The 13,551-nt window shown below is 46.4% G+C and overlaps 1 protein-coding gene across 1 annotated transcript; it reads left to right on the forward strand.

Moving 5' to 3' along the window:
* The first annotated feature begins 264 nt into the window (after nucleotides 1–264).
* On the forward strand, nucleotides 265–4,716 carry LOC118772166. The gene is made up of 4 exons (XM_036520457.1): nucleotides 265–720; nucleotides 2,617–2,714; nucleotides 3,291–3,388; nucleotides 3,650–4,716. The coding sequence occupies exons 1-4, from the start codon at nucleotides 533–535 to the stop codon at nucleotides 3,896–3,898; spliced, it is 633 nt and encodes a 210-aa protein (XP_036376350.1). The 5' UTR covers nucleotides 265–532; the 3' UTR covers nucleotides 3,899–4,716.
* The last annotated feature ends 8,835 nt before the right edge of the window (nucleotides 4,717–13,551 follow it).

A 13,551-nucleotide genomic window follows, 5' to 3' on the forward strand; every position in this document is an offset into this window, starting at 1 on the left:
TTGCTTCAATAACATAGAGAGTGCCTGGACACGACTCTGCTGAAGCATTGTGGGAAATAAGCAGCTGACATTTGTCACTCGGAGGGGCTTGGGGGAGTAAACGTGGTTTTAATGGTTTGAACAGGTGAATATAAGTGAAAGCAGAAGGACTGGCTGGCTTCTGGTAGAAAGACAGTGTTTTCTTGCTCATCTTGCATTCCATCTCTACTGGGACTGTGCTGAGAAGGACTGCAGGCTGTGTGAAACAGGGAAGTGCATGGAGTCACAGGATACTGGTAAGACTGGAGTTACAGCGTCACAGATCCTCATATGAGGCAAAATACAACATGCTTTTTGCGAAATACAAAGACATGAAATAATGGATGAAATAACTGCAAATAAAATTCTCCCATTAAAGCAGATCTCTTGCTATGAAAAAGACTGTAGGACCTTGGTGAAGTGTGAGAGGTACAGACACACCTGTCCGCAGGTGGGGGAGTTTACGGAGAAAGGTGGAGGTAGGGCGACTGCCTAATTTCACTCCCTCCCTTTGATGTCTGTGGCCCTGCCAGGTAGACGGATTCAAGGTGGGAGCAGCAGGAAGGGGAGAGGGTCAAGAACCCCCCTGTGTCGTCCCACCTCTGCCTGCATCACGGAGATGAAATGCGTTCCAGAGACTGAGAGTCGGACCAATGTGGAGGAGAAGGAGGGGGTTCCCCTCTACATCCAAACGCTGAACAGGTGCATCATGCAGACCTGGGTGGGGCCGTGGATGGTGAAGCGTGGGGATGGTCATGTGGTGCGACAGAAGGGTACCCAGGTTTCTCTGGGACTTTATTCACTTGACCCTGATTTTATGGCTTTACATTCACTCATTTGGGGCTTGAATTGGTATTGAGATTTTAAGATTTCATTGTTAATTCACTAAGAGTGCTGAAATTAAAAGTGGTCAACAGGGTTAGCATATGATAGCATATTGTGGTGGAGGGTCCTAAGAGGTCCAGTCAGAAAGGTGTTCATCTTGGGTGCAGGCTGAGCCTAACAGCCCGGATTCAAAACCAGCTGTGTCATTTAACCAACAATGACCAGGAGCTCACATCAGCAGACCTAACTTTTTCCACTGGGGATAGAGGTGGGTAGCCTGTCTCACTCCTCTCAGACTCTTTAGAGCCATCAGGCACCTGCAAGTTGCGAAGATGACATCAGTGGAATAGTGCCTATCCTCCAATTGGTGCCCACTTCACTGTAGTGCACTATGGGACTTGTAGTGTGAAAAACCACAGTTGGTTTGCATACAAGTGCAGCGCAGGATTGCATTTGTCTCCCCTCAGCGCTCCTGCAAAACTGCAGGCGTCGCAGTCGACAATTTACGCATCTCTCTCCTACTGCAACATTTAACATTGTCGATACGGTCATGTGTGTTATGACAGTAGTGTGTTATGACAGTATTTTAGCGTACCTGGTCAAAATGGGGCTTTTCCCTTTGGGACTGCCCTGACAGGCTCCCTAAATCTACCTGAGCAGGGCGGGGAAGGGCAGTGTGGTCATAATGGACAGGAATGTAGCTGAAGAGGCTCTCAGAATCAATACAACGTGTATCCGTAGTCACCGAGTTCCCTTAGAGTCAGATACCATTCCACGTGTGTACAGTTAGGCAAATCGGATGCGATATTAATGCATATGAAGGAGAATATCAAGGCCAGCCGTTACGCAGGCCATACCAAAGTCACTCTTTTTCCACAGGGATAAATCACAGGGACCTGTCATCTTAACGGCCATCCTCACTGGTCCTCCGGGACGGAAGAGTCTCTCTCTGCCTTTATGCGTCCCGGTGGCCTTGCGTTAACATGAGACAGATGCAAATTTGGGCGTTAATGCGTCCTGTGCGCGTGCTCCGGCCTCGTAAATCTGTCGCCCCGTCCTTTAAACTCCTCCAGCGGCCTTGCAGGAGGGTCGTGCGTAGATAAGGATCGCCGCAGGGGGGGAGACACGTGCTTTGGGCTTTCCGATGATTGCATTTTATAGTCTTTAGCCGCTAATGTTAATCGTCTCGGGTAAGGAGTTTGGTAGCAGAAATGGTAGGCTGTTACAGCTGCCCAGCTCTGATGCAGGGGTGGTTGATACCGTAACATCCAGCATGTATTTTTCATGCTTGTTTTCTCTGCATGCTCTGTCTCCAGGGTGACTTAGGCAGCTTGCATTTTTACACATCATCCAGTTGGATAATGGCTGAAGCCGTTTAGGCAGCCGTGGTCGTTAAGCACCTTCCTGCAGGATGTGACAGCAGTGCCCCACATGGGATTTTAACCTACAACATTCCTTTTCACAAAAAATTAGTGTGGAGTAAATATTTTGTGACAGTCCAAAGTACTAATTCAAATGAGCCTGTATCAGAAGTGACAAAGCATGTAATTTCCCTGCCAGTGATGAGCCTAGAAGTCTCATTACAGGAACTTCACAGTACTGGAGCTCCTTGACTTAAATAAGGAACTCCTTGGCTGAACGAGGAAAGAAAGTGTGTGTATTGTTTCCCTACCAAATAACGTCTCTGCACTGCAGACACTGACTTTTCAGATCTGACAGAGAAGCCAGACAATGTGGGCCCAACATGAAATATCTTCTAAAATTCCATTCCAGGATTTTTGGCCATAAAAATGCAGAAGCTTTCCTCCATCCACTCAGCAAAGAGGATATGATAGTCCCAAAAGCTCAAGAAATCTACAAGAAGGCCAAAGGTGGGTGTCAACCCTGTCCAGTAAGTAAGTAAGGTTTCCTTGTGATTGAATGACATGTGGATGTATGTACTGACAGCCATTACATATGTGATCCAGTGACTGCTGTATGGTAGTATACTTGGCTTCTCTTGTCTAGTCAGGTTGCACTAGTGAACTAGTGGCAGGGTTTGAATTGTGTTATGTTCACACTCACTGGTCTTTGAATGCCGTTTGCCTGGTTTGACACTGTTGCTCATGCAACTTGAATGGATACACTTCTGTTCTTTTGTTATGGAAGTTGCTCTGGATAAGAGCATCTGCTAAGTGAATGCAATGTAAATGTGGGCTTCTGTGGACATGGGAGTAATAGTATGGGCATATCCACTGACTGCATTGTACAAAAAACCCTAACGATCTGAATAGGATTTTAAGGAATTCTGTCTTAATATTTTTCCTCACAGCTTTATAACACATTCACATCTAATAACATGGAATTCACTCAATGGCCTGATGTTGTGCTTCCACGGAGTGGTTGGATTTTACATGTGTATGGATATATTTATCTGGATTATTTATCTGTCTGGGTACAAACTGCAGGTTTGAGGTCCGAAGAGGTGTGGAAGCTCTTGAGAGACGAGTCTGAATCAAAGCTGATGGCAATGGATTCCTCAAACCCACCTCCTTCAGTCGTACGGGTAGGGCGTGGCTTCAGAGAAGACTACCTGCTCTTATCTCAAATAACCTGTAATTGCCTGTCAATCAAATACAAGCAATTCCTACTTGGTATTTCAGTCAATGTGGGAAATCAATCTGTTCCCAACGATAAGAAGGAAAAAGACTGTAAACTCTTTCTCTCATTCATTCCCTCCCTCTTTATCTCTCTCTCTCCCTCTCCTTTCTCGTGTCCTCTCTCCCTCTCTCTCTTCCTCCGTCACGTGGCTTGGCTGCCCTCTCAGCTGTGCAACGAGACCCTAACACGCAAACGGCTGCAGGAGGTCCAGAAGAGGGCTGACCGTCGTAAAAGCTGCCTGGCGCTCATGTACCAGACCGCGCAGGCCAACCTGCGCCAAACAGCCCGGCTCCTGGCACGCAACCCCCTCCCAGACTACAGCTGCCTCCTGAGCGGAGACAGCCCCAGGAAATATTTCACACGCGACACACTCGTCAAGCTGGCAGTGAGCCCTGCCCTCTGTGAAATCCTGTAGCTTTAGGAGTCATGCCGAATTAGCTGTAAAACTAGCAAACATGGGAGTGGAGGTCAGAGTAGTGGTAACTGCAGGAAAAGCGGGAGGTGAACTGGTGGCAAACGGACCAAAAACATTTTCGCTGTAACTGCAGACAATTCAAAGTAAGTCAACTTTACCGTTTAGGTACCTTAAATTTCAGTATTTTTTGCTATGATCTCTCTCAGAAGTAGGACTTCGTGCACAGCTGCCTTCAACAAATCTCCCACCAAAACCTCCGGGACATTGGCCAGCAAAGACCGCATTGTGTATCAGGTGCCAGGGAAAAATATACATTCTGAGTGGTTTTAAAGACTAAAGCAGATCAGCAGTCTTCTGGTAAGCGTTCATGGTACCATTAGAGCATTTAGGGTGAATACAAAGAAATATTCTAGAACTCTGGTGCCCATTATCTTTCTGCTTAACAAAGACCGAGCAGGTCAATGGTTCTGCAAAGGACTGCATTCTTTTCCATAGTGTAGCTCATCTGGCTGCTTCTCACAGTGCATTGTACCATAGAACCCGGACACCTCCAACGCTTCAGCTGAGTTTGTGTTTACTGCTGTGGATTTTCAGTATTCAGGTTTTAAGATTTAAATGGCCCCTCTTCATCCTCTCTGTGATCCCTATGGACAGCCCGTGGGGATGAAAGGTCTGGGCAGTGGATCCTGGGAGTCCCTCGACCTCTCCACCCTGCCGGGGACTGTGGCTCTGGTTAGCACACACAGGTGGACTTCTCTGTGAGAGGCAGCCAAGAACTGCTCCCCTCAATCCCAGAGTCCCCACTTCCCTTCAACCACCCCCAGAGTTTACATTTACCCTACATGCTCGGTTTTATTAATATGTGAATAAATGTAAGCACAATGGGAAAAGAGATTGTGGTGCCCTGTGTAATTATTGTGTCTTGTTATTCTTGTAAAACTGTGCTTTTGTCATCTTTTTTATGGCGATATTGCACGGCTTTCATGGCTGTAACTGCAACGTTGTGAGAACAGAAAATCGATGAATTTATTTAGCTAGGCTACGTGATTGATTTATTATTGGAGATAGTATTTTCAATTATAGCTATTGCTATCACCTGTGCAATATAATACAGCTAGTTAACTAGACTAAATGGACAAACATTAATTTGTTTCACTTAATGAAGAAATTAAGATAAACAAGAAAATAGTGACATAAAAATGAACTAACCACCTGTTCCTCCTTTTTGACCTCTGTATTTAATGACAATTTGTTTCTTTTGGCTCTATGTAGCATTAATCAGCACCGACAAAAGCCATAGTCATTGTCTCTCGCTTTTCCTGTGATGCGCATTAGTCCCTCCCCCATAGCACAGTATCCTAGCAACCAGCGCCTCCGGTCTTTCCTAATTGGTCACTTGGCGTGTTTCCGCCATATTCAAACTTCCGTCGCCAGCGGTTTGAATTCGGCCCCCTTTCCCTGTAGTAAAATTAATTTCTGTAACCACCGCCTTATAGCTAGCTAGCTAGTTTCCATATAGAGTTTAGATTTGCTGAATTTAAACGTGGTCCTACATTCCCAATGGAAGAAACGGAGGAAAAGCCCCAGGCCCCGGTAGCAGAGCCGGTGAATGACGAGCAAAAAAGACGAACGGGCTCCAAGAAGAGAAAGTCCACCGTCTGCTCCCCGGAGAGCAACAACAACACCAAGCGGTGAGGAAGGCCCAGAAAGCTAAAAACCGTTGTAAAATGTCATAAATTTAAATTAAAATGTACATTCAGATGAACGTCAGATTTCCATTCACGGCTGCACGTAGACCATAATGTGAAGCGTAACTTGAGGTGTGGTCACGTGGCCCAATTAGTGCTATGACTGGATGCTTAACGAAGTCCTTCATTTCCATGAGGTTAAATATCTGATTGAGTTTAAGTAACGCAAAATAACATTTACGATTGCTACAGTTTGGCTAGCCGGATGGCTTTCCTTCGTCATGTTAGTGAGCTGGTAACATAACGGCACACAAGTGTGATGTAATGAGCAAGGACCTTCATAGCTTTCGGAAACGAGTTAGCAGGCTAGCCGTGTGTGCATTTAAAGGGTGATCAGTGTAATCCAAAATCTGACGCATTCATAGCTGAAGCAACTGCTTGCTTGTTAGCAAGCTTTACAGCAGCGTGTTTTAGTATCGAGGACTACGTTTAGCTTGGCAGACAGCGGCTGCAATCAGTAACTAAGCCAGTAATAAGTGCACCAGGAAGGATGCGTTTTGGACCGAAGTGAAGCATCTTTAAAAACTGGCTCGTCGTGTGCATTGCAGAAGTCCCTTGGCCAGGGAGATGTGACGCTCGCTAAATCAGCGTAAAACCCGTGAAGAGTATATGTAGTAGATGTAAACTGTGCCTTTGATATTGATCTAACTACTTAAAATCTTGTATTTTTTTCTCATTCTATTGATATCAAATGTGACTTGAGCAGACGGTGCGTCTTTTTTTGCACACTGTTGAATCTAACATGGCTAATAGTGTCAGAGGCTGTAGGTATAATGAACTGTGCAGTTTTATAAGATATTTCCACGTTTTTTACGAGATAGTTATGCTCTTGCCCCTCGCTTATAACTGTAACGTTAGTGTAACTATCAAAAAATATTTCATTGGCGCATCACAAAATGTTGGTGGCGAGATTTATCCAGTTATACTGTCGCTTAACAGTAAGATTACAGTAAGGGGTGTACAGCCCTTGTAAGGAGGATCAAATTTACAGCATCTTATTAATGATCATTTGTTAGCTACCTTCCCGTCTGTTCAAAGTAGCCTAATATATTTAGTGTGGCCAAAGAACACTGTCGCCGATCTACCACTAGGTGGGGTTAGAGGATCGCTTCAAATATTAGACCGAGGACACACTATTGAACGCTGAGTGCATGAATTGACAAGGCCAAGACTTTGCAGAGCTCTTATCTGCGCAGGCCATTCTGAATGGTGAACGAGGGATATTCTTTGTAGGGGCCTTGTTCTCCGTTTGAATGTGATGTGAGCAGTAGCACTGTGCTTTATGTCAGCACTGATGCGGCCGCAGTAATCATTGCCTTGCAGTATTTAACTTTGAAAACAAGGGGAACACACATCCTCTCTGCGCTTCAGGCGATGACACCAGCTGCAGCACTCTGTGTTGGGTGGTCTTTCTAACTCTGGTTTTCTGGACGTGAAAACTAATGCTTTTAAAAAGCTAGACCTGCAGGTAAATTCAAATTTCTATCACACTGTGTTTATGCTTTTTCTCCTCACTGCAATACTTTTTAGACCAGTCGCACATTAGTGCGGGGCAATGAAGCAAGGTGAATGCAATACTCCAATACATTCACACACAGGCAACAGCTCTTTTTCAAATGACAGTTCCTCTGTGCATCACAGTGGAGTGGGTGCTGACTGGAGGGTAGGCGCTACTCCATTCACATCATCTGAGCACCTTGAAGGCGCCTGGTGACTCATTGGGTGCCTGACAGCTGTGAGATGGGCAAACCCTGCTGACGCACCCACTCCCACCCCTACCCCTGGTGGGACAAAGCCAGGTTGTTCCGTTTCCAGGGTCTCCTGGGCATTGTTGGCTGATGAAACAGCAGGTTTTGAACCCAGGTCATAGGGCATAGCCTGACCTCAAGACAGTGACCGTGCTGACTGAGCCAGTGGAGAACCTACATACAGTAAGTTTAAGTTTGCTTGCTTTTTAGTTTGTTTGTTTTCTGGCTCTTGTCTCTTGTATCAGCCTGCCAGTGAGCCATGAGTCAGATTAGTCAGATACAAGTTTTTTTTTTTTTTTGTTTTCTTTTTTGGACACTCACCATTTATGTTCCCACAAACAAACAGCCCAAAATACTCCTGATGGATTTCTCTGAAAGAGTTATTGAAAGTTATTCTGGAACCGCCGCTGAGAAAGTTTACAGTGGCTTGTGTTGTCATTTGATCTCGGCCCGTGCCCTGTGTAGGCTGTGCCAGAACCCTGCCCACAGAGGCCTGTGGACCATGGGAACCAGACTCTGGACTTATGAGTGACGGGCTCACATCCCATCTGGTGCCGAGCTGATGTGCTGTGTACCCTGTCTGTGGACCTCTACGTGTTTGAGTGACTCACTGTGTGTGTACAGGGAAACGCACTGTAGACCTGATACCTGCCTGGCATATAAACAGTGGGAATGTGAAACATACACCTTACGGAGAGGCACACATCAGATCATAACCGACAGTGCAGGGTGTTGATTATGAGGGAGTGTGTGGGTGGAGGGAGGGGAAAAACAGCACTTGAGTTAAAATAAAAAAACTTTGGAATGAGATCTGAGTCATACAGTATGAGATAAGAATGTTGTTTTCTGTATCTCGGAGCGGTTCTGCACCACAGCTCTTTGTGTGTCAAATTTCCCAGGTATTGTGATGTGTGTGGCCTCCTTATATGACAGAGGACACTCCTCATTGGCTGGCGTAGTCCGCCATTAACAGCCGCTTCCTGCGGTGTTGTGAGCCGTGAGTAAGTGGATAAGCATTTCTCCAGGGCTTGGCCTTTGTTTGTCAAAGTGGGTTGTGCGGTTATGAGCCAAGCTTCCGATGAGATCACCTGTAAACTGTTTATTGCCTATAGCTGATGATAGCAAACAGACTGGAGTGGAACTCGGTTTGCCAAGGGTAAGGCTTCCCTCTAACACTCATTGATGAAGCACGGCCCCTTAAAGGATTGCAGGAACAGTTATTGGCAGGTTTTGAGCTTGCAGTCTTCATCACAATGAAAGACACGTCAGCCAAACAGGCACTTCAGACTCAAAGGCCACTCAAAGCCACAAGGCCACTCAATAAAAAGACCTGATAATAATATAATGATAGATGTGTTCCCTGCACTCAAAGTATGTCTGGTATTCCTGAATTTCTGCCTTGGTTAATGTGGTAATTCAAGCTATTTCCATTTGCAGATGTCTTTTGCTGAATTGCTCCAGCAGAAGCCGATGTTGGCTCTTTGCTTTCTTTTTCCCGATGGTGTAGCCTTACATTATGTTACGTTACATTTAGCAGACCCTCTTACCCAGAGGAACGTCCATAATTTATAGTTTTTACATGTTATCCATTTATACAGCTGGATATTTACTGAGGCAATTCTGGGTTGAGCGCCTTCCCCAAGGATACAGCAGCAGTGCCCCAGCTGGGGAATCAAACTGGCAACCTTTCGGTTTCGAGCCCTTATCACTGCACTGCACTGCCTCCCGACTGTGTAGCAGTAATATGTGTTTGCATCTCTCAAAGTTGTCATTGGATAGGTCCAGTCACAGAAAGCTCTGGTCCAGTCACAGAAAGCCGTTGGCCAGCCTAGACCAAGAGCTCTTTTATCTCTCTGGAGAATAAGTATCTGAGATGGTCACAGTGAGGAATTGCAATTGAAATATTCACACGATGCAAACTTCAGGCCCACAGTGAGTGTTTACTCACTTTTGAAAGCCCAGACTAATCTCTGTCCCTGCTAGTTAAAGTGATCCACAGCGGTGGAGATATGACTGCAAGAAGCTTCTGGCCTCACGCCTGCTTTATTGAAGATAAGTTTAACCATAAACCAGGGGGTGGGGGGGTGGACACAAAAGTCATGCTTTACATCAACAACTTGAAAATAAAGAGGGGTCAACAGATCGAACTCAATTCCACCCTCTTTCCTGTTTAGAAAGAGGAATCTTGGATAAGCCAGTGTGATAGCGCTCCTGTTTTATTTATTTTATGAATTCTGGCACCTGCATATCAGTTTGTGTGCTGATTAAACTATGATCACAAAACTTGAGCCAAACCGCCTGATTCAAACATGACCTTATGAAGTTGGCAGGCATTATATAAATAAATGCAAGGAAAAGCAGTGGCATGTTAAATTTTAGGAAAAGTAAAATTGGAATTCCACCAACTATAATCAGGGTGTAGGTCTTGTTACACTTTTTATTTTATTTTTTTACATTATTGGTATATAGCAGATGCTCTTATCCAGAGCGACTTACATCGGTTACAACTTCTGAAGCTGAAAAGATATATAGGCCTAACTGGAATACAAGGACATGTTGAGATTAATTGATTGTAACTGAAGTGATGTCGCAGGTCTGAATACAATCAGTTGGATTAATGCATGTTTCTTGGGGTAGTTAACTCATTTAGTGTTCAAGGGGGAGACTGCTAAGCTCTGAGTCCTGCGGCCCATGACATGGTAAGTTAGAGTCTGGACTTTCATTTGCTGACAGTGACTGGGAGTCCTCAGTGGTGAAACATAATTGGCTCCCTTCCATCATGGTAAGTTGTGTTACATTGGCCAGGATCTCCTCGTCTCTCCGCTGACACAGTGTGGAGCTTCATTGACGTCTGTTGCACCCGCCATGCGCCCATGCTCCTCTACGAGCACGAGAGTATACAAATTGAAGCGTTCGAGGAGCACGTGTCAGACGGGTAAATCGGAGTGCTGCAACGTTGCGTAAAGAGGACACGCAAGAGAGTCTGAGCAGTTAGAGCCAGACAGAGAGGTTCAGCTGGTAAGTTCAGTTTGAGGAACAGCAGGACAGATACAGTGCGACATGGAAGGAGAGAAATGAGAGAGATGGACAGGGGGAGGCACTGGAGGAGAGAGACCCTGAGATCGCTGAGCTGTTGAGGGCTCCCGCCCTGTTTTGGAAGACGGGGTGAAGCAGGCGGTGCAGGACAAGGGGGGTATGCTGGACCGGCACTGGCCCCTGCGCCAGCCCCTGCGCCGGCCCCTGCACTGTCTGGGTGCTGCCTCCTCTGAGCGGTGAGTCGTGGTTCAGTGAGGAGGCTGCAGAGTGGTATTATCCCCTCTCCTGAGAGTCGCTGCAGAGGAGAGGGGAGTTACAGGCACATAGTGAGACCAGCAGTGGAGCCTGGTGGACGGTCAGGTGAAAGTGTCTCTGTCTCTTTCTGTGTTAGGCCTCCACTGCGCAGAGGAAGCTCCTTCTCTTTCCTCACCCCTGGATCTCAGTGGGACTTCACTCTGGTGAGTACGGCAGCGATGACATGACATCTAATGACTAAGGCATGAGGTCAATGACTGTGACAGTTAATAACTCACAGGTTTTGAGTCACTGATTCTGATATTTAATAACTCATGGGGTCAGTAATTCTGAAATTTAACAACACTCGCAATGTCAGTGATTCTGAAAGTTAATGAAACTCACAGGGATTGGGTTATTCATTCTGACCTTATTTGGTAACACAGGTTTGTGCTTGTGCTTTTGATATTTAATAACACCCACAGGGTGTGTGTCTGTTTTACACGGATAGCAGAAGGAGAGGAATCAACACCTGGCTCACACCTGCTTCAGGTACACACAGTGAGTGTGTTCAGGGGCCAGATGCTGCCCCGGTCCTGCGTTCTGCGTTCACTGCACGTACAGCACTTTTTGAGCTCAGCCTTCAGTAAGCAGCAGAGAGTGGGACAGCATCAGATTGTGGGGAATTGACAGTGAATGACTTACATTTTCAACTAGTGGAACAAAAAGTATAAAAAACACTGAGTGCGTATATTAAGTTAGTGAGGCAAAATAGGCTGGAAAATAAGAAATAACCATGTTTATGCTATTTAAAAGAAATGACTAATCCTAGAACAGGTTCAGGGGTTTGTTCTTTGAAATGGTCCCAGCGAAAATTTAGGTGGCTTCAGACATTCACGTCACTGCACCCTGAGAGGTGACAAGGCTAGTGTTTAAATCCTTCAATCTCAGCAAGGAAAAACCAGAGAGGATCAAACCCTTTGTTTAAGAATAACCAATGGAAAAATCATCCAACGTCAGTCGGACTCCACGTGTAAGATTCGGAGTTGATAAAATCTGAAACCCCGCGACTGTAACGTCACAGTTACTGTCCAGACACAAGCTGCTCCGAAATACGTGCTTTGTGCGGGAAATCTAATTGGGGCTCATTGGGAACATGCTGGGGAAATTCGCCCAGGCGATTTTCCTTTGCCGTCTCCAACTCTTTTCATGTTCTTTGATGGATTGTTTTTACAGTGTCCTTATGACATCACTGCTGACAGGTCAGTAAGGATGTACTGAAATTGTACTAATATTTATTCCCCTTAAATGGCTTGGTCCTAATTTTCTCTGAAGGCTGATGGAAAGGTTGGGATGGAACTTTCAGATGGGAATAGCTGTGAGATTCCAGTGGAACAAAAGCCAAGAGTGCTGAGAGTTTACAAGCCGAACCCAAGCAATCCGGACCGCCGATTAAAGCACCGGGCCGGTCCAATCCGATTCCAACTCTCAAATGTGTGCTTCCTCCAAACATGTGGGGCTCATTGGGCTTCCAGTCAGACCTGATAAGCACACGGTTCTATCTAGGAGGGGGTGGTATCCTTTCTTTCACTTATCTTTCCTTCCACTTTTGAATCTAAGGGAGGTGCGTGATCTTAGGGTGAGATGGGCAGATTGCTCTTGTGATGCTGGTACAGTACCAACTCGGGCAGGAGACTAAGGGAGCACCTAGACCTGAGAGAACTGTAATGTTATGCAAGTGTATCGGGTATTCACCTCATTACGGGTCAGTCCAGCCCGTGTGTGTTTGAGAAAGCTAACTTCATACGTGCCGTTCTGTTGGGCCTTCAGTGTTAGAAGCCGGTTATCACCTGTATGTTCCACGGTCTAAATACACAACATGGTTTACACCAGTTTTGAGTAGTGTATTCCATAGCATGTTGTGTCTTTATAGTTTTTATTTTGTTTTGGTTTTTCCTTGTTTCTGCTGTTTTGTTCTGCTTTGGCAACCTGTGGACTCTCATGGGAGTACAAGATGAGGCAAGTGTAATCCTCTGATACACATGCACACACATGTGACTTTTTCCCCCACAATGCACTACAGTGGGTGTCGATTGGAGGACCGTTCCACTGAATGTCGTCCAGGCAACTCGCAGGCACCTGACGGATCACAAGACACCAGGGAGAGCAATGTGACAAGGGGACCCTCGCCGACATACCCAGCCCATAACTCTGAAAGGAAGTCTGTCCCGCTGTTTTAGACTCCCAGTCATTGTTTGCAGATGAAATGACCGGTTTCAAACCCAAGCCATGAGTCTGCTGCCTGAGCCGCTCGTGGAGGATATTTGTGTATTCTGGCAGCCAGCCCAGAACCGCAGGCAGACGTCCAGCAGACTCTTCACCCCAGACGGCGGGGCAGCCAATCACTGCTAATGTTAAAGGGATCTTTGCCTCTCGGGGCTCATGGAGATGAAGGCGTCCTACCTGCGTACCTGTGAAAAGGGCTCGGTGGCTTTGAGCTGCTCTGTTTGTGTCAGTATGGAAGCAGTGAGGGCAGTGTGTGGTCTGTGATCGCTATCGGTCGTGGCCATTTTTGTGTTTTTCCGTTAGTTTTCTTCCCGTTTACGTCCCGGGCTAGCTTGATGGACAGGTTTGTGGAGAGGTTGGGGTGTGGGGTCAGGACGGGTGGGTGCGGAGAGGGGCGGCGTTGGAGCTGGCCTCTTTCTCAGCGCGTCTGTGAGTAAGCCACGGCTTCTCTGTGAGGTTTTCCAGACGCACAGAATGCGCAGGGCAGTCTGCCCGTTGCTCTTCCACAGACGTCCCCCAGAGGCCCGAGACTCACCGTCAGCTCGGCGGAGCCACAACCACACGCCCAAAGCCCCGGCTTTGTGTTTTCACCACAATATTA

The sequence above is a fragment of the Megalops cyprinoides genome, chromosome 25 (genome assembly GCF_013368585.1).
Source record: "Megalops cyprinoides isolate fMegCyp1 chromosome 25, fMegCyp1.pri, whole genome shotgun sequence".
NCBI classification, from domain to species: Eukaryota; Metazoa; Chordata; class Actinopteri; order Elopiformes; family Megalopidae; genus Megalops; species Megalops cyprinoides.

Coding starts and splice junctions, on each gene's coding strand:
- LOC118772166 (XM_036520457.1), top strand. CDS start 533: ATGTCTGTGGCCCTGCCAGGTAGACGGATTCAAGGTGGGAGCAGCAGG. Junction 2,715..3,290: donor AATCTACAAGAAGGCCAAAG/GTGGGTGTCAAC, acceptor TACAAACTGCAG/GTTTGAGGTCCGAAGAGGTG. Junction 3,389..3,649: donor CACCTCCTTCAGTCGTACGG/GTAGGGCGTGGC, acceptor CTGCCCTCTCAG/CTGTGCAACGAGACCCTAAC.